The sequence below is a fragment of the Astatotilapia calliptera genome, chromosome 10 (assembly GCF_964374335.1).
Source record: "Astatotilapia calliptera chromosome 10, fAstCal68.1, whole genome shotgun sequence".
NCBI classification, from domain to species: Eukaryota; Metazoa; Chordata; class Actinopteri; order Cichliformes; family Cichlidae; genus Astatotilapia; species Astatotilapia calliptera.
In genome coordinates this window covers 20,638,843-20,659,744 of record NC_137431.1, presented here as the reverse complement: position 1 = coordinate 20,659,744, position 20,902 = coordinate 20,638,843, and the positions used below count along the sequence as shown (strand labels likewise).

At 40.7% G+C, this 20,902-nt stretch overlaps 2 protein-coding genes across 6 annotated transcripts in view; both read right to left on the bottom strand.

The window, feature by feature from the left end:
• Positions 1-7,423, bottom strand: part of crebrf (creb3 regulatory factor) — a 33,920-nt gene extending 26,497 nt beyond the window's left edge. The window contains exons 1-2 of one of the 3 annotated variants that reach the window (XM_026181832.2): positions 7,177-7,423; positions 270-474 (exon numbers count right to left, since the gene is read on the bottom strand). Coding sequence is in view for 2 of the 3 variants with exons in the window: in XM_026181830.2 (XP_026037615.1) it covers positions 277-285 (9 nt within the window). In the remaining variant the exon portion in view is untranslated. Of the gene's footprint in view, positions 1-269; positions 475-6,822; positions 6,999-7,176 lie in introns of those variants that run through there. The other 2 variants (XM_026181830.2, XM_026181831.2) reach the window with 2 other exon arrangements.
• A 6,884-nt stretch (positions 7,424-14,307) lies between these two features.
• On the bottom strand, positions 14,308-20,797 carry pcyox1l (prenylcysteine oxidase 1 like). Of its 3 annotated transcripts, XM_080307176.1 has the most exons (9): positions 20,452-20,797; positions 18,825-19,031; positions 18,452-18,626; positions 17,221-17,481; positions 17,068-17,129; positions 16,805-16,945; positions 16,187-16,598; positions 15,283-15,567; positions 14,308-14,441 (listed from the first exon to the last, which is right to left on the bottom strand). In XM_080307176.1, exons 1-8 carry the CDS (start codon positions 20,558-20,560, stop codon positions 15,318-15,320), a joined length of 1,617 nt encoding a protein of 538 aa, XP_080163302.1. In that variant the 5' UTR covers positions 20,561-20,797; the 3' UTR covers positions 14,308-14,441; positions 15,283-15,317. The 3 variants fall into 3 exon arrangements, with proteins under 3 accessions (XP_080163302.1, XP_026036977.1, XP_026036979.1); XM_026181192.2 differs by lacking the exon at positions 14,308-14,441 and having other exon boundaries at positions 14,579-15,567; XM_026181194.2 differs by lacking the exons at positions 14,308-14,441; positions 17,068-17,129 and having other exon boundaries at positions 14,579-15,567; positions 17,270-17,481.
• Between the last annotated feature and the right edge of the window lie 105 nt (positions 20,798-20,902).

The window sequence follows — 20,902 nt, the reverse complement described above, 5'->3', positions numbered from 1 at the left end:
AGGGTCTACAGACATCATACAGCACTGGGGTCAGTCACTCTCCTCTTTCAAGCCCCTGAACCGTGTTTCACATCTACGATTCTGTCTGTCCACAGGTGTTTTGCATACTTGCTCACAGGAAGTTTTGTCTCAGATTTTTGTGGAGAGTTCATTCAGACCATTTAAAAATAAAAAAAAATCAAGTCACTTTTTGTTCGTGGGTTTATGGGTTAATGGAAAAAAACAAATCAACAACAGCGACAGCACAATTTCCCCTCCTCCTATCGTACCTCTTACCTGAGGCATTGCCAGGCACAGCTTAGAGCTCCAGTGGTGGGAACCTCTGGGTCTCCTGTCCAGTCCCAGTGGTGTGAGGTTGTCCGATCAGCACAATAAATTAAGGGGGGGGGGGAGAGGGAGACTGTGAATAATTGGGCTCAACCTGGTCAGGTCTGGTCTGTTGTGGTCTGGTGCGGTTCTTGGTAAGCTTCAGGTCTGTGGTTAGAAGAACACACAGAGAGCAAGTATTAAAATCAAAAGAGTTGAAAACAAAGAAGTAGACTTTAACCACAGCTGCTGTGTTTGGTTGTTGTTCTCAAACGAAACCGCAGGATGGTAAACTGTGTAATGTTAAAGCAAACGACAAAATAAAGTATACAGAAACAATTCGGTTCTGTTTCATCAAACAACAGCCAAAATATTCAGCAGACTGAAATAACTTTGTGACATAAATGATGCATGATGTAAAATTGATGCAAGCAAGAAAAACACACATGAAATACTAAAAATTGTGGGTAAAGATCATTAGTCTCTATGACTCGAGACTATAAACGGAGCACCGAAAAGTAGACAGCAACGCTCTACCAAATTTGTGCCACCTTCTGATCCCTGTCCTCATCAAACATTCGGTAAGCAGCCTCTTTGTCAAACTCAAATGCTGCCAAGCAATCGCTCACAGTTAATCTGATCTGTTCTGAGTCAACCGCGCATCAAGCTTAGCTGCAACCTTTTTAATTACCTCCGTCACCATCATCAAGCTTGGTTCATTCTTTGCTTGTTTGTCATTCGCTCACTTTCTTGCATCACCAAATGATGGCAACATTTAGATTGATCTTTGGTCCTTTTGCTGCTTTTGCATAGCAAACACACGAGAGTCTGCGTGGAGACACGACCCCAGCAGCAATCTGTCAACACAATATCACACACGAATCACACTCCTCTCTGAGCAAGATAACAACATCACTTCCTCTTGCAAATGAACTTCTCACCCCTGAGCTATGTATACACACTTTTGCATAGAGACAGGAAGTGGGCAAAAAAAAAAAAAAAAATACACAGCCGTGCACGCCTCTGGGACAAATGCATTTGTAAAAGCAACACCTTCACCAACATCAATGCACATGTGAGTAAACAAGTCTCTGCACACACACATACACACTAACCACCTTGGTCACCCATTTGGAAGCTCCTCCTCCTCTGAAATACAAATTCTCTTATTACCATATCATGATGTGCACTTCCTTCCTGGGCAGCTGTGTCTGGTTTCATGTTTAGAAAAAAAAAGCAGAGTGATGACATATATGGCCTGAACAATAACAACAGCATCAATCCAAACTCGCTGCTATCACAGAGGGGAAACAGAAAGCCCGTGTCCACAACCAGAGGTCCTCAAAAACATGTGGAAAATGAGCCACCGTTATCCAGTCGAAGTAGCACTGAATCTTTTCCAGCAGCACAGTTTAATCCAACTCACTACCCAGTGGGTGACACAGGCTGTGATGCAGAGCCAGATATTTATGACCGACCGTGGCAGGCTGCAAGAACCCAGAAGAAGAATTCCTCTCTCTGTTTGGTTGGACTTCAGAGATAAAAGCGCCTCCATTAGGTGTTGTACATTAGGACTGAGCTTTATTTAAGGCCACAGCAACCTCCGCTTATATCAGCATTCTTGTACGAGCTCAATCATTTCTGTTTTTTCTCCAAGGCTGCTTTTGGGAACATTAAAGATTTTATTTCTTTCTTTTATAAGGCTTGCTATGAAGATAGAAAAAGTCGCTCAACAGGTCAGATTCTTTTGCAGCATAATGTTTACATCTTGGTTGAGTCTGAACTCAGGGTCAGCTTTTACCCATCCAGACCAAGTAATAAAACACAGCACTCACCATCAGTAATGTAAATGACTTCTGATTATGCTGCTAGGATGCACTCTGGCTGCATCATTCTGCTCACACGCTTTACACCATTTTTACAATATGAATTGTTGTTCTCTATAACAACTCTTGGCAACTAATTTTGGCTTTTTTGGTCATAGCGCTATTTCACTGCAAATCTATGGTTTCTTGTCTACAAAATGCTTAAAATAGTTGTCTTTGTTTCTGTGTACAATGAACAAACACTGGGTGATTGATATAAATGTCAACCAGTAGAAAAATACCACTGAATGCAACATTTTACAGCTGATCTGTTAGTATTTATTAAAGCTTGTGAAGTCAACAAAATACCAAAACAACCTTTTAGCACGTTGTAATTCAGACGATCTGACTCTGCACCTGATCTGGGCACAGCTCTGTTTTCAGGCTTCAGAAGAAGACTTTGGCCATAGTTCAGAAAGAGGGCCTTGCATTTGAGTATTTTAAAAATGTATCCCATCAGATGGAGACACTGGCCTGCACCATTTATACACCTGTGGTGCACTGAGTAGCCCAAGCCAGCATATCCTTTTAACAATAACACATGTTGAGATGTCTCATCCCATTTAAGCAGCATACAGACCCACCTAGGCCACATGACTGAAGCAAACATAACAAGGTAAGCCTTGCAGTCATAAACTGATCATAACGCTGGTGTATCTGCTTAATGCCAGCTGTTATTTATGGGTAATATTTAAGATCCCTGATATCATTTTTTTAAACCTCTCTCAAAGGTTTCCCCCACATTTAAAACATGTTCTCAAGTTTTAAGCTGCATTATTTTTAATGTTTATAATGTATGTGTCTCACCTATGTGTGTATATTTATTTTGTGTGCTTTGCTGTGTATTCATGTGTGCATTATTAGAGTATGTATGTAGCCACTGCTGATTGACCTGCTACCCATCTTGGCCTTGGCGATTTTCAATAATTACACTTGTGGTTAAATAAAGGAAATTTTAAAAAGTAACAACAACACCTGCTCCTCGTTTCTCATCACTGCACTGAATGATTAAAACGATAGCAAATAATGAGCCGATAGCAAAACTGCTGCATTTTCAATACCAAAAACCATTTACTAAAATTAAAAGCAAAACAGAAAGCGTGACTATAAGTGTGAGAGTGCAACATGTGTCACTGTGCTGAGACTAAATCTATAGATTTGTGGGAAAGTAGCGTTCAAAGGCGACCATTAACTTTGAAGCTTCAGACATTTATATGTGGAAAAAAGCATTTAAAAAATCATTTTTTTAAAACCCAGTGGTGTTTGTTTCCTCTCTTCCCTATTAGTTCAGTGCACTGAGGGTTAAAAAAAGAAAAAAAGGGGGGAGTTGAGTGTTGAGTTCAAATCATGAGCTGCGCTATCATGCAAACAGCTCTCGTTCTCCACAACACTGGACGTGGTCCAAGTAGGCCAGTCAGCAATGTCTTATTTGGAATGAGTTACCTACTGATAGCAGTCAGCCCATGATCCCTACAGTGATAACAAGCATGAGACAGCAGTCTGTTTCTGAGCACGGACATGTGAGGAAGTCTGCAAATATCAGAAAAGGTCACCAATCCATAAGTCGTATAAGAAAACTAGGTATGAGCGCTCACTGACAGGCAACTGTGCTTAAAGGCTGGAGATTATTTATTTATACATAAGTTTACGACTAAGTGGTACAGGCACAGAGCTGGCACTAGAGCTGGCAATTATTGATTATGTGTCGGCCATTCAGAGGAATCATCTAGTGATGAATGATCACAGTGTTTGTCTTCTGACAGAGAAAAATATTAATAACTTTAAGTTGCTTTTCACATTTAGGTAACTATCTTACACCTTGAGATTTTCCATGTTAAAACATATACCAACATTAGAAAAGCAGCTGTGTTTATTAAGGATGTACCAACAGACGTTTATCTATTTCTTTCTCTCTGCTCTTATATATCTGGAAATCAGTTTCATGCATTTTTAAGAAAAACAATGTTCCGTTTTTTTACAAACTCCATGAAAAACTGTTATTTTAAACTTCAGCATGAGCAAGGATTTGATTTTTAAATCTTGAGACTGATTTCAGTTCACTGAGCAGCTTTTACCACAGCATCCTCCGCAGTGAACAGATCTTAACTCTTGTTTCGCTTTTCTGAACTGAGAGGTTTCTATCATATTTCAAGCCTGCTTATAGAACAAAATGACAGGGTTTGCACACGAAGTTAGTGAGGATGGTCTCTGCCTATGCAGCACAGAAAAACCAGATACAAATCCTAAAGGTTTTCAAAGCTGCAAAAAAATGTTGTCTTTATGCGGAGAAAGAGCTAACGCAGCAACTTCACATGGGAAGATTCAGAGACTTTTTTTTTAAATTGAATATGTTTATATATTAAGCCAGCATATTAAGCTATAGCTCTTTTGCACACGTCTGTTTCAAATCTCCATATTTTGTCTCCTTTTCTGTCTTCAGCTATTTATTTGTACTATTTGTATTTATATGTTCTATTTCTATTGTATATATTAATTGGCATCTGTGGGTGGACAGCAAAGAAAGAATTTCATTGCACAAAGAAATGCCTTTTCTCTTGTGACACATGACAATAAACACTTTGAATCTTGAATCTTATGACAGTGTTTTCACTAACCCTGCAGCTCAGTAATCTTTGCATTCAGCATCTGACAAACATCAATCATTTCACTATATATAAGCACTGATGGCTGACGCCTACTTCACTTCAGATGTTTGATTTTAGTCCACAACGTCATACCTGCAAGAAGATTACAGGTAACACAGCAGTTCCAAAACTGCAGGGCGGCTGGCTGCCTTTGAGAAGGACAGAGAGTCATTGTGCTGGGCGGGCACGTGATCGAAAGAAAAAAACGAGACGTGAAACTTAACTGAATTAATTGGATTGTCACAGACAAACGTAATGCATACCACTGTGGCAAAAATTCATGCGACTCAGCTACCTCCTCTTCTCCTGCCACGACAGGCCTGCTTTGAAAGGCGTAGATAAACGTGAATCATTTGGAAACTATACAGAAAGAAGAGCTGTTTAAAGGTCTTAAAGCAGTCACAAGATTGCAACAAACAAAGTTAAAATTCAAAAAAACAAACAATTTAAAAAACAAACAAACAAAACAGTTAAATCTGGTGATCCCCAATAAACCAGTCGAGTCTAAAATATTTTCAAATCAATCTCAAGTTCACTATCAGCACTGCAGGACAGGCTTTTGGGTAATTAGGTTTGGCGCGCTCTGATCCCAGCATTCCTTCAATGGTAAAATTACTTTGCTATCCAGGATCCTTTTCTCCTATGTTATTGAAAGCACTGCTTTCAATAACATATGGTTTCAAATTATCTTTGATAAAAGCAAATAAAATCAGTATTTCATGCTTGAAGGCATTTTTTTTAAACTACCCTGCATTTGAGGCATATGATGGCCTGATAACTGTATGGTACAACACAGATGTTTTTATCCTGTTAAAAGGAGCACTCATAACTAAAATCAAGCACAGATAAAAGGTGATGAATGCAGGGTGAGCTTTGTAACATCAACCCTGCACAAAGACGCAAATACTATCTGCTTCTTACTAAATGTCTTCCATGCACATATTTGCACCACTTCGTGGTGGATGCATTTGTTTTGCAAAAGCGTGCGCATCAAAACAATAATCGGAGTATACCGGAGTGGTGTACATTACAAATGGCCTATTACAAAACACCAGTAAACCCATAAATGTCACCAGTATCTCACCAGTCACTGCACTCATCACAGATCCTCAGCAAAGCAAAACAAAGCCTCAAACTAACCATTCTGTGCCAACACCCACGTAATCCCAATCCTCCATTGGCCGAGCTGAGAATATGTCCCGCCTCTACGTGTCCTGGAATAGCCGTCGCAGCCGTCAATCAAACGAGCTGCTTCATCACAAACAGCCTGGATTCAGCCTAGGTTGAGGCAGAAGATAAACAACTTGGAGGCCTACATGCCCGTGGCCTAGATAACCGTGTTTCACAGATATTTAAAGTAAAATCCACCACCTACCACAAAACCTCAACGCAGCACTGCAGTACGACTCAATCTGGGGCACGTTTAGTCATTTATATCGAAGAAGAAACACTGAATCAAACGTTTAAGTGCCCAATCCAGACGATAAACTATAAAGGTGAAAACCCAAAGTAATATAATAACACTAATAAATCGTCACTAAGGCCATTTCCTCGGTGAAAATATAAGTCTGCTGTTTGCCTTCAACCACATGGAAATTTCTGGCTGTGTCGAGTTTTTTTCCAGCTGCTCTCGATGTGTTGTGCATTGGGGGGCGTGTACCTTAATGAGACTTCGGGCTGCCTGCAAAAAGTCACAGTAGAAGGGGTTTCACGCGACTACCGAGGCTTTTCCTACCACAAATACACCTCCAAACAGTCTACAATTGCTCTGCCACACATATAAAGGCATGCTGTGTAGTTTTAAGTGCATTCCAAGCCGTGCAGGATGACTGTAGGTAGTTTTAAAGTAGAGTTCAAGCCAATCTTCTTACATAAGTACACTTTTGACCACGCTGATCCAGAATCAGTCACTTCTGGGAACTGACCCACTACACCTTAGAGGACTACATCAGCTAAACAGTCTGTCTTTTGTGGACAGGTTTTTAGGCTCGGTGATCGAAATTTACCTGAGCTCGTCGTAAAGCATTAGCTAGCCACATTTCTCCACTTCCTACAGGAGCTCAACAAACTGCGGTCCAAAAAACAGAAAAGAAGAAAAAACAACAACAACCAAACAGCTCGTGTTTTATTCCTTCTGGTTGTGTTTTTAACGCGGAACTGGACAGTCTCGCTTCCTTTTCAGCTGCAGCCTCAGTCAGTATGGCCTCCGTCCGCCCCCTTCCTCATCCCAGCTGAAGCCCGATACACAACAACAACCGACCGACAGTTAGCTTCAAAGCTAATCCGCCGCGGCGATGAAAACACCCATCCGCTGCCAAGCCCAACTTTCCCCGAAACGGATGAAAAACGGTCGTACTCACTTTGAGGACGCCCCCACACACGTTTCTCTCGGTGTTGGACCTCGTGTGTGTCCCGTGTTAGAGATAATAACGTTCCCTTTTCAATGGAGTCCGCACGCTGTTACAGCTCTCTCGGGTTTGTTTTGTTTTTCTTCTTCCTGACGGGTTCCTGGAAAGCGCGTGACTGCCTTACCACGTGGTGCGCCGCAGGGCCAATGGGAGAGCAGCTCGAGGCTGGACCTTAACATCCTGCAACATTTCACCATTGTTTCCCACTTTCTTGAGGAGGTTCAGCTCATTATTTAATAAACAATTTATTAGACTTCTGTCTGCTTTAGAAAACTGAGACCAAGCACTCAAAAGAAACTATCCCCAAATTTATAATTTTTATTATTATTTTAATTTCTTACATTTTATTTAGAAAGCTTTAGATTTTTTGTGTTTCTTGGGAATCGTGTTTCGCTATAATATGTTTAAAGTGATTTTGAATTGTTCGTCAGGCATTAGGAAGGGTCTAATCAGTGTCTAAATAAGTTTTTGTTTAGACACCGATTGCTTTTTCATTCATTTTTGGCCCAGTCCTTGTACCTAAGCATTTTCAGAGGAATATTCTTTGTTTGTTTGTGTGTTTGTTTGCTAAGACAGTGAACTCTGATCTATGAATCATTCAAACACACAAAGTCATCTGACTCAAGGGATGAACCAGTGTTGTTTCTACACATAACAAACAACTTAGCAAAGTACCAGTTTATTTTTTTTTAAATCTTTAGTCACAAAACTTTTGCTGAATCTACAAAAATGCCAAAGATAACACAGTTTGAGAGAGATAAAATAGCATTTTTGCACCAAGAAGGTGATTCCCAAAAAGCTGTTAGCTGAAAACTTGGGATATATCCTTAGTGTGTCCTTTGAGTGTGCAGTGTGTCCTTAAAAAAGTGGAGGACAAAAGAAGAAGGGGACATGCTAAAAGTCTATCTGTAGCAGATGTCATTAAGAAATGGGGAAAAGTATAGCAAAGACCTGACACAACACCTGAGAGATGCATCTGATCCTTCAGATGATCTATTGCTCACTGACGCCTCATCAGAAATGGTCTCAGTGGAAGGGTGGCTGTCAAGAAGCCATTAATAAGGAAGAGAAACAAGGCAAAAAGGTTGAGGTATGTCAAATTACACAAGAACTTATGGAGTGATGAATCCAAATTTGAAAACATTAAGAACAAAACACCATCAGTATGAATGGTGAAGGTCAGGAGAGAACGTCTACAACTATCTGCAAAACATAGTTGAAACATTCAGATACAGTTGAAATGTTACAAGACTCAAAACCAGGTCAGGCAGTGGAAAACACATCACACAAACACACAACTGAAATAAGCTAAAAAAACCTAAAAAAAACAAAACACTGACAGAGGCATAAAGGGAGAGAATATAAACACGACTGCAACAGTGCAAATTTTTGGTATGTGTTGGGCTTTATGAATCAGTCAATAACCCTGAATAAAAACAGGAAACTCTATGGGTGTGCAGTCACTAACACTGAGCAAGGACGGACAGATTCCCTTCACAGTTCTCCTTAAAAGTTTTGAGGAGTGATAATGATGGGGTGATAAAGTGAGAATATACTCAGATGCCATGCGAGTTCCTGGCGAGATCAAATGAACATCCATGGTTATGACTAACTGAGTAAAGAACAAACAAAGTTATCAAACAGCTTTTTAACAAAGAGTCTATATGATAAAACAACTTAGTGTCCTTGTCGAAGAACAGACACATCCTTCCAGATTCACCGAAGAAGCAGTGGCAAGCTGAAAAATATAATTTAAAAGCTTTCAGCTCTCTGACTGAGGAAAAGCAGGACTAACAGAGTAAGTCTCCATTGAGTTCATTCCAAAATAAATTATCCAAAAGGGGGTCATAAAGCCAACTGTTCCAGGCAGCCTCCACCCACCTCTTCACTGGAAAGAGAAACCACCAAGTGTCAACACGGGTACAGACTGCCACAAACAAATTTAAATTTACCTTTAAAACATCCTTGGAAAAAAAAAGATCCGACTTATATTTTGATCTGAACTAAAAGTCTTGATGAGAGAAAGGGAGCAGAAAAAAATCAGTCATTTTAACAGAAAATGAAACAACATAGCTCTTTCAGTTTCATTTTTACTCAGTCCAAAAAGTGAAAGTCCAAAAAATGTTAGTACAGTAGTGAGGTTAATAATACGATAGTTGGGGGGGTTTGATGGGTGGTCTTCAGATGTGGGGGTTTGCAGTCAGAGGACTCTCTTAAAGAATCACATCGATCTCTTCTGCAGACTTCCAAGGCAGACTTAAGTTGTTCTGGTAACATATGGTGGACCAATACCTCACTAAGACAAATATGTGTCAGTTTTTCCTCTTTAATTTGTTTCCCATCTGTATCTGTCAGCTGAATACAGCAGTCTTACAGACTTCCACTGATTTAATAGCCTCAGAGTAAACAGATCACATGCACATCAAACGGCCTGTGGGAAGCTCGGCCAGGCTGGTAAGGGATGGGAGAGAATCAGATAGAAGAGAACAGTATGAAATATGGAGTGTGTGTGTGTGTGTGTGTGTGTGTGTGTGTGTGTGTGTGTGTGTGTGTGTGAGTGAGTGAGTGAGTGAGTGAGTGAGTGAGTGAGTGAGTGAGAGAGAGAGAGAGTTCTGTGGAATTTCTGAGCCTCTGCTGAAATTAGATTTCACAGGAATTCACTGCATCCTCAGAGCAACTCGTGTCTGCCCACTCAGCTGCACTGTTATCAATTAAATCCCTTTATTTAGCACACGTTTTTGGTTATGAGTTATCGTTCCGCCAGCCTAGAAAAGGATCATACTGCATAGTACTACATACTGATCATCTACCACAAGTGGTAGGGGTGAGGGGAGGAAGACAGGACAAAGACATGTTGTAGATGAGAGCCAGTGTACATCATGGAAATCCCCCAGCAGCCTACACCTATTACAGCGTAACTAAGGGAAGATTCAGGGCCACCTAATCCAGCCCTAACCATATGCTTTAGCAAAAAGGAAAGTTTTAGGCCTAATCTTAAAAGTAGAGAGGGTGTCTGTCTCCCAAATCCAAATTCAAAGCTGGTTACAGAGAAGAGAGGCCTGAAAGCTGAAGGCTCTGCCCCCCATTCTACTTTTAAGTACAAATAAACTGGCGGTCTGGGAGCAAAGTGCTGTAACAGGGTGATATGGTACTACCTGATTATTCAAGACCTTGTATGTAAGGGGCAGGATTTTGAATTCAATTCTGGATTCTCTTTTTAGTCCCTGTCAGTACTCTTGCTGCAGTATTTTGGATCAACTGAAGGCTTTTCAGGGAGTTTTTAGGAAATCCTGATAATAATGAATTGCAGCAGTCCACCCTAGAAGTAATTAATGCATCAACTAGTTTTTCAGCATTTATAAGCATGTAGTTGTAAATCCATCAGTCCAATTTCTTAACCACTTACCCCACATCTAAAATATGTCTAATAGCAATTTATAATTCTCTAAAAAAAATGCTATAATCAGTAGATGTATTTCAGATAAAGATAAACCATTTGGCTTGTGTCTGTATGATACATACACTCACCAACTACTTTATTAGGCACACCTGCTCATCTGCTCGTTATTACAAATATCTAATCAACCAATAACATGGCAGCAACCCAGTGCATTTAGGCATATAGACATACTCAAGACAACCTGCTGAAGTTTGAACCGAGCATCAGAAGGGGGAAGAAAGGTGATATCAGCATGAATGTTGGATGTTTGTTGGTGTCACATGGGCTGGTCTGAGTGTTTGTGATGAGAATGTTTACAGAGAATGGTCTGAAAAGGAGAAAATATCCAGCGAGGAGCAATTTTCTGAGTAAAAATGCCTTGTTGATGTCAGAAGAGAATGACCAGACTGCCTCAAGCTGATAGGAAGGCAACAGTAACTCAAATAACCTCTTTTTCCAACCAAAAACACACAGAAAAGCATTGGTGAGTGCACAACACTTGAAACCTTGAAGCAGAAAGCCAAACCATGTGCCACTCCTGTCAGCTAAGAACAGGAAACTGAGGCTACAGCAACTGAGGAATGGGCTCACCAAAATTAGATAGAAGATTGGAAAAAAAAAGATTTCCTGGTCTGGCCTGCTGGTGTAAACAACCTGAAAGCATTATAAAACCGACTGGAGAGATATTTTATTGTTCAGTTTTCATTACTAATGATGTAATGTCCCAAGTATTTAAAATCAAGGGGAACCTTGCATCTGAAGAAAACATCTTCAGTCAATTCATTATGAGTTATGAAGTATATAAAGGTGCATGATGACAGGCTTGATGATTTATGACTATGGTCATAACTCATCAAGCCTTTGTAAAACAGGGTAATGGTCACATAAATATTTAATTATAAGAGTTTGACCTAGTTGGCTATGTGCCCATCAACCCGGTTGATTGAATGACGAAAAAGTGCATAAGTGGTTGAGCCTTGGGAGACTTGCGTTCTATTTTCAGCAGTGTGATTGTTTTCCTGCTGCTAGGAAGCCAAGCAGGAGAAGCTACAGAGCCCATTATATGTTACATTACATTGCTGGAAGCCTGGAGATGGCTTTTATTGCCTTAAGTTTCCTACAGCAGCACCATCATCCGTTTACATGTAATAACCTGGAAATATATTTAATTGCATTTCTTTCAGTAGATGATTAAAATGTGTTTTTAATGTCTTTATCTTCAGTAACCATCTGATCTGATCTACATCAGAAATTCTGTGATCCAGAGAACGACCAAAGGACCTTGGGTAATCTTCCTGGAGATAAGGTCAATTCTCCAGGTACAGACGCAGTGACAGGAAAAACAAAACGAATAATTCATTGTGGAATAAGTACTTACCCTGTCAGAGTGATTTAGATTATATGCCAACTGGAGCACAGAATTAAAACTTCACTGGACACCAGGAGGCTTGTTTTTCAGGACTTTGCATTATTGAACAAATCAATTTTCTTATGTGTAATTATTAATAGAGAAGAAATGAAACCCTGTCTGCTGACACATAGTCAGCACTGAAGTAGACTTCTTAGTGTCCTTGTTTGAAAGCCAAAATGAACAATAGCTCGCTACAATAGAATAACTTTTATTCTATTAACAGTCAGAGAAAAATGCAAATTACTCTAAAATGCATTATGTGCATCAGAAAGATTAAATGCAACATGTTGATTAATGCCACTTCATTTTTACATTTCAAAAAGAAATACATTTAGGCAAGTACAATATTTTACAATCAGTGTATGACATTTTGTGAAATTAAACACTTTGTTAAACATTAACTTGTTGGTTCCGAGTGAATTAAGGCATCTGACCTCTAGCACAGAAATAGCCCTCAGCTCATTATTGTTATCAAGTCTTTAGGTGGTCAAGCCCCCTCAATAGCCCCTCAGATCTCTCATATGGAGGACTTGATCCCAAGGACAGGAATCACTGGACTGAACTCCCCAGCTGGATGTCAAGTAGGTAAAATTGCCTTACCAGCCAGCTACAAGAATAACATGCTGTATACAAACCAATAAGGTCATGTACAGTTAGTTAAGTATTTGGACAATAACAAGCATTTCGTTAACTGATTAGGAACTGCAGACATTTTTATTTAGTCCTTCATTTTCCAAGGCTCAAAATTAATTGAACAATAATGCGACAAGCACATTGATGGCCAGATTAAAGATCTGGAGCTGACCTTCGATTTGATAGCTCTTCACTGGAACTCTATATCAGGTAAGAAGAAATACTTGATGCCTGTGGGGGTGGACATCATTAGGCTGAAAACCAAAATAAACATACAGAGAGACAGGAAAAACTTTAGGAGTGGCTAAATAAACAATCTGGTACATTGCGAAAAAGAAGGAATGCACTGACCAACTCGGAAACATCAAAAGGCCTGAAAGATCACAGAAAACAACTAAAGTGCATTATGACAGAAGTATTTCCAATGGTTAATAAAAAAATCTTTACAACATCTGACCTTTATTAAAGAATGCTTTTCATTTACTGAAGACAAACCTGAAGCCACAGACACAAAAACAAGTAGCAGCTGAAGGCGGCTGCAGTAAAGGCCTGACAGAGTATCTAAAAGAAGGAAACACAGCATCTGGTCATGTCCATGGGTTCTGGACTTCAGAGGATTGGACTGCAAACGATTTTCATCAAAGTATTTAAAACAATTCTGGTATTTAAAATTATGTTTGTCCAATTACTTTTGAGCCTCTGGGGAACTCTGTATAAAAATTGCTGTAATTTCCAAACAGTTAATGCAACACGTTTGATAAACTCACTCAACTAAAGATGAAAATCAGCACTGTGGTGCTATGCAAAGACAAAAATGCAAATATTGTGTCATTATACAAATACTTATGGACCTGACAGTATAATGAGTAATACCAAGGGGCAATTTATTACTACTTTCACTCTGTTCTTACAGTACAGCTTTATTACATCTTTATGACTATACTAATTTTTACTTGTAGAGGAACCCCACCCCCCGTCATTTAAGTACTACTGTACTATTCAGAGTGCACAAATTGGGACGGGAATATTTAGACCATAAATACAGGAGTTTGCCAGATAATTCCAATTTCAGACCCCATTCGTCTTTAATTTGATCATGTTTTCATGATCAGAACTTTACAGCTGACACAGACAAGTAGTCTGAACAGTATTGAGATGTGTATTCGCTAGAAGATTTATATACGAGCACTGGGGCTACAAATTGTACTGTTCTGCCTAAAGAAGCAATTTTTGAAATTTGAAAAAAAAAAAAAAAAAAAAAAAAGGCTAAAAATACACAGTTTCCACCACATTGATTCTGAGGCCATCACAGTGTTTTAAATCAGTGTCATCAGCCACTTTTCAACACACAACAGAAATCACATTATCCATCAACTGAAGCCCTTTGGAGTTACAAGGTTTTCTAGAAATCCACTTCAGCCCAAATCCAGTGCAGATAAATTAGAAATTCAGAAAACAAGACTACTCAGTCACATGAAGATAATCAGCTGTCAGTGATTTCTCATTGTGTCTTCGTAAAAACCTTTTCCCCATTCTGAAAGTGAAACCCAAAATTTTCATGTGTGTGCTTTACATGATTAAAGTCCTCAGCAGAAAAGCTTTTTTCCCACTGAGGCTTTTAATGCTTGCGAGAAAATGGAAACATTTGTGGTCAGCAGCAGCAGCAGCAGCAGCAGCACGGATCTGTCCTCTGCTTTTATTCAGTCCACTGTCAAAGCTGGCTGGCTCATTTCCCTGAAGAAAAAAATAAAAATTCTGCTGGATTATGCAACAAAAGCAGCAGGAAGGGGAGATAATGATGAAAGGGACAATAGAGCACTGCACCAGTGGCCACTACCATGGGTTGGTGAATAATTATTAATTTACAGAAATCCTACTGAGATTACTTTAATGAGATTTCATTGGTGGCAACAACCAGTCCATTAACAGTCCCTACATTTACAGAGAGTAGCAGCAGCAGTGCTGTGGTTTTGATTAGATGACAAAGTTAAATCAGTTACATACTGTACAACAGCTTATTGTTCTAAACGCTTTCTTGGCTTGGAAACAGAAACATTTTTTTAAGAAGAGCAGTACCAAAACCGTAAACTGGTATTTATATTCAATGGTGTTCATTAACAGCACTACCACCTCCTAACAGTCCGTACAGTATACAGTACGCCAGCTGGTGTTCTCCATATTTGCTTGGTTTTCTTATTTCTTGGCAAAGGAAAGGTCCTTGCGGCATCATTTTTGGATGGAAACTGCCAATTAGCATCGGCAATAAATCCACAAACAAAAGTGCAACATGTCTCTTTTATGTGGCACAGAGAATCAGTGAAGTGAAACAGGCCTTTTGAGTAGCAGAGCAGGACCAGAGTCTATAATGGTGCCAATATAATGACTTATGGTTTTTGATGTTTACGTTTAGTTAGGAGGCAGCAGGGTTATGTTCAACTTACTGTACTGACTGAATAAATTCGATACATTCACGAAAGGTTATATTATATAAATGGACATCTAAATTCTCTTGCCACTGGTCAAAATCACAAAAAGTTTATAATTTGGTTGGGTGAGTCCATACACTCAGACATACATCACATTACTCATCTGGGTCTTAGCATTCGTTTGTTATAGTTCGGTTTTGATCCTGTGCACCAGATCTCTCTGGTCCACCATGTCTGTCTGTCTATTCCAGCGGTGGTAGGCTAGCAGGGCGATGTTTTTGGCAGCCACTGAGCTCATCTCCATGGCGCTACCAGCCCACTCAATCCCATTGAGGTAGTAGAGATTGGGGTGCAGCTCCACAGGTGGCAGCCGCTGGCTGCTGCTGTAGCGAGGGTAGGCCTGCCACTCCGTCACCTGCACTGAGTAGTACGACCTAAAATTGAAGAGAACAGTATGATAGAGTAAAGCAGCCAATGATCTATGTGGGTGGTAAGATCACTAAATAACTTTTTTAAATAAAATTAAAAAAACAACTATAATGTATTTAGAGGATTCTGATAACAAAAAATGTTCTCCCCTAAACATAAATACCTAAATTTCACTACCTGAATAGGAATATTTGCTGGTTTTCTCTGTCTTATACAATAGTAAATTTAAAAACTTACATTAGAGCTTGACTGATATTTACCGATATCAGCGCTGGCATTTATCACAGCTGATACATTACAAATTCAATAGGACGAGATGGTAGAAATACCCTTCAAACATGTAATAAAAGCACAAACAACAGCTGAACCAGTCAGAGCCTAAACAAGTAAACGTGGAGTCTTCCACGACTTGCTGTAACCACAAATCAAGTTTATTTTTAAACTAAACTGACTCTTACATAACTACACTTAAGAAACGTTAGGGAACATAATCGGCCAATATATTGGATTCTTACAGATTGGTTTTAAAAATCTCATATTCGTCAGGCTTTACTTTGGACCAAACAAATACAGAATTGCCCAGGCATGACTATGGGATCAACTCCTGGGAAGAACATGGCTGACCTGAATAGTGTTTTGAGCTGAGACTTTTCCAGCAGCTGTGGGGAGAACACCTTGTAGACTCCAGCCTCCTGCGGCTGCTTACGCCGGAACCCTGCTGAGATGTTGACGGGACAAACACTAGCCACGCTGTTAAAGAACAGATCAGGTGTGTCAGTCGTCAAGACGCTGGCGAAAGGGAACAGACGGGGGTCCGGGAACCCAAAGAAGGAAGTGTTGAGGTAACCATGGACGATGGTTGCTACAGTGCTGTGATAGCTGCCAGGCAGCTCATCAAACGGAGGCGTGAAACCTTGAAACTGGACTCCAGACCCGACGCTAGCCTGTAGAGGCGTCGCCAACACTACAATGTCATACAGCTCTGATGCCGTCCCTGTTGCCGTGGTGAAGCTCAGCTGGTACTGGAGTCCCTCTCCTGTATTACAAAAAAAGCTCTGTGGATGACAAACCATCTCATTCTTTCTTTCATGTTTGCTTTTATGTTCAGCTCCCTCTTCAACACAACAGGTGGATTATAATATACAAAGGACACACAGACTCACAAAGAATAATCAATACCAGTAAAGCTGTCACAGCTGAAAAAAACCCCTTAAAAAACAGGACACATCAGGATGGCGTTACCTGAGTGGATGGGAGAGATGGAGTTGACCTGTGCCTCCAGCAGGTTAGCACTGGCCATTTTCAGCAGGCCTGAACACACCAGCTTGTTGCCTCCTTCCACCGCCCACAGGTTGTTCTGGGCACCAGCTAAAGACACAGCTCCTGAAACACACACAAGCACACGCGCGCTGAACAGACAGTGCCAAGTGCTTTAAACCAATTATCAGCTGCCCACACGCTTTCCTGTTCTCTCACTCCCACAGACCACCCCGCTCCCCTCTCACCTTGCCTTCCTCTTCTACTCTCAACCCTGCATCTCTTTTCCTCTCTCGTCCTTTCCTTTCTCCTGAGCCAAATCGGAAAGGAAGACGTTCAGGTCATAACTGTCCCCGAATGCACCTTCACAGCTGTTGCCCTCTTACTTCACTACTCATCACCCCTTCACTTCTTCCTCCACTGCTGCTTGCATCTTCCCACTTAGCTGACCTACAAAGGCTGGGATGCTGACATTCTGTCCGTAGTTGATCCTCATCACGGGTGCGATAACCTCATCAATGAAGCGTTGGGACACACCCAGCTCCAGCAGCGAATCGGACAGTGGCCTCCGGGTCATGTTGATGAAGCCGCTGCCCCCGAGAGAGTCCAGCAGTTCCTCTACGGAGCTAAAGGCGTAGCCGTGGGCCTGGTATTTGTAGATCCTATATTTCACATGCACAGACACACAAATTATAACAGTTAACGACTAAATCAGTAGACAGAGCAATATGGAGATGTTTTGTTTTTTGGTTTCGTTTCCTGCTCAAAGTTATTCAGTCAGCAATAATCTATTGGCAACAAATCAGAGACGGAGAGAAAGATATAGAGGCTTGTGGTTGTCGACTTAGAGAGAAGAAAAGAAAGAAAAAAGTGATGAAGAGATAAAAATCACTTCCTGAGGGAGGAAATAGATGTTGGTGGTGGAGGAAGGAAAAAGCAAAAATCTGTTTCTGGTTCATTTTTCAAGGCAAAACTGAGCAGAGGAAATATAAATGTAAGCAAAAGATTTGACATGATATCTGAAATACACTCATGCAATTCTACACTGTATATTTGTGTTGATGGAGGATAGAGACAAGTTTCATGTCAGTGGTCCTTTCTCTCTGGCAAATCCCAGGCAGATGGCTATCTATATTTACGCAGACCTCATGCTCGGAAAGGCACACAATGAGTCAAGGTTTTGCAGTTATTATGGCTGCAGATGCCTAAGGCGCAGAGAGCAATAAATAGCTCAAAAACAGGCTTCCCCCACTGACTGCAACACCAGAAGGGAATGCTATGCACATTTTAAGGGCAAGACCTTATCTTTGAGATAGAAAAAACAATTTTGGGAAGAAAAGCACTCAAGGCATGAATGACTCAGCTGGATCTGCAGTGCCAATTTTGGAGTATTCCTGTCATTACCACTAATCAACTTATAATACTGCCACCAGAAAAAGGCAGGAGAAAAAATGAGCATTAAGAAATAAACAAAGCTTTGCTTCCACTTGCAGAGACACCCACAACAAAGTTATGATACCCTGACAGTGCAGTTTGTAGCGGCACCCCTGCCACATCCCATCAAGTGTCCAACATGCAAAGAAGCTGAAGAGACAAAATAATAAAATCAAGGCACTAAAATTTCTGACTCACCTCATAAACTTCTCCATAATCTCCTCCACCCACATCTGCAGACGTATGAAGCTAATACCATAGCGCCACCACAGCCGGAACAGGTCGAGCAGGTACCAGTCCGTCTCCTCCAGAATCACCTCTTCGCCGTTAAATACCGCCATCTTTCCGGCCACGTTGCGACGATACTTCAAACCTTGTTTGGGCAAACACAGGACGACACGGAGGACCAACATAGTGTCAGGTTTCTAATTTTCCTCTTGTAAAGTGATCGCTTTTGCTGGGGAATATTTAAAAAAACGCAAGAATCCCTCCCCTGGTTTGAAAAAGCAAAGAAAAATTTTAAAATCTGACCTCTGCTGTGACTAATTAATGTCTTTGTCCATAAACTCACCCAGCTGCTTGACAAACTCCTGCATGTGGAGGTTGAGTGAGTGAATAATGGAGCCTCCAGACTCATAGTCGTTGTGATTGACGGTTACGGTGGCGAGACGGCCTCCCACCTCTCCCTTCTCAAACACGTCCACCTGGACCTCTGGGCCAAAGTGCTGCCGCAGGAAGTGGGCAGTGGCGCTGCCTCCTATCCCTGCCCCAACCACAGCTGGAGAGCAAGAGACACAGAGTGAGGTTGGGTGATGAAATGTGCCTTAAATCTTACGGAGATCTATAATACAGCGTAAATTTGCTGTTTGCTGGTGTTGTTGGCCTCTCTATAAGGGTAATAACAGTTTCATCAGTATTTACTATTCATCTATAGGTGGACTGAGGATGAGGACAATAAATTATGCTTTTCTTGAGTTTTTGGGTTATCTTGAAGTATAGAGATGTTGAATAGGGCACATTGATAGGGCATACTGTTTAATCTCAAATGATCTCTTGTTAAAGCACTTCCACTCATCGTGGGGATGAAGGTCATTGTAATTCTGGCCTTTTAATGATTTCTTTGAACTGTTCTTTTTTTCAGGGCGAAATGACTGTACAGCATACATCTTTACATATGACTTTAAAAAACAATAATTGGGTGCACAAGTTTTGGATTTTCTTTAATCCACATAGGGTTCAAATTAAACACAGATTCAAATATATATACACTCAGTTAAATCTTTTATAAGTGGCGCTAAAGGCTCTACAATGTTGTTTAGTTTGACAAGGCCAAGGCCTACTAACTTCTCATTAGTGATCACGATTGGGAAGCTCCCTTGTAGCCATTTGTATACAACTGCAGATTCCAGGATTATCAGACAAATGTAATTGTAAATATTATTCAGATGTATCAATACTTTGCCTGGGGCTGTTACCAGTGGTACTGGTATATTGGGGGGAATAATGAAGAAGGACTAATTCTTCAACCTTTGGACACAGGTGTTCCAACAGAACAATGACCCCAAACACACATCGAAACTGTTTTGAAAAGGCTAAATCAGACTAACATTAAGCTTCTGGGATGGTTTTCTCAAAGCCCTGACCTCAACCCTGTTGACACTTTGTGGACTATGCTTAAAATCTGGGTCTGTGCCAGGAAACCAACCAATTCTGCCAATAAACTCACCTTGAGAAAGAAACCGCCAAAACAAAAACATAAAAAGACCCAGGAAAAAGGAATTTAAAAGGAATTTATTACTTTGATGTTTAACTTAAAAAACAAACAAACAAACACATTATTATTTTGTTTTTTCAAGTGTAAGATTTGCTGTATTTCCTCTTTTGTGCTTTTATATTTTCCGTCATATCTTTAGGTTTTTTGGGCCTCCTGGCTGGTGATGACAGCTGAAGCTTTACTTCCTGTTTATTTGAATAAAGGTTGCTTCAAAAAGCAAATTAACAGATAACTCGTGTCTATAATTAAGCTTTCTTAATCACGTGACACACAATGTTCAGACTAGGTTAGTGTTTGCCTTTATCTTCAGTATCAGAGACCCCTGATGGATGCTGCTTATTCATCAGCCCTCAGACTGACTGAGAGGCTAACATTAGCTGAACTAAACAGCTAACTAGGATGGTTTAATAACTGCTTTTCTTGCCTATCTTTGAAGGCGGAGCTCCGTCGACAGGACCGTGTTCCTCCGGGTCTGCGACAACAAACCGGGCTGCCAACACAGCGACGAAAAGAGGGAGCAAAGAGCAGCCCATAGCGACAGCAAAGCAGCGATGATCGGATGGAGAGGAGAGGATGCGACCGTTAGGCTAATAGCACACGAGGCTAGCTTCTACCTTCTCTGTGCGTTCACAACAGTAGAAACTCAACGGAGTGACGATTAACATGTAAGTAAATGAGGCCGAATAAGACGAGAATACAGCACAAAGGATGGATGGTGATGATGGTGCAGCAGTTGGACCGCCACTCACGTCTACGTCCGGCAATATCACGTGATCCAAACAGATTTTTTCGACCAATCAGAGACGGCCGACTGCTGTGTCGTGCATGTCAGTGGTTTTCAAGATTACTGCTTCCAAATTACGCTGAAAAGCAGA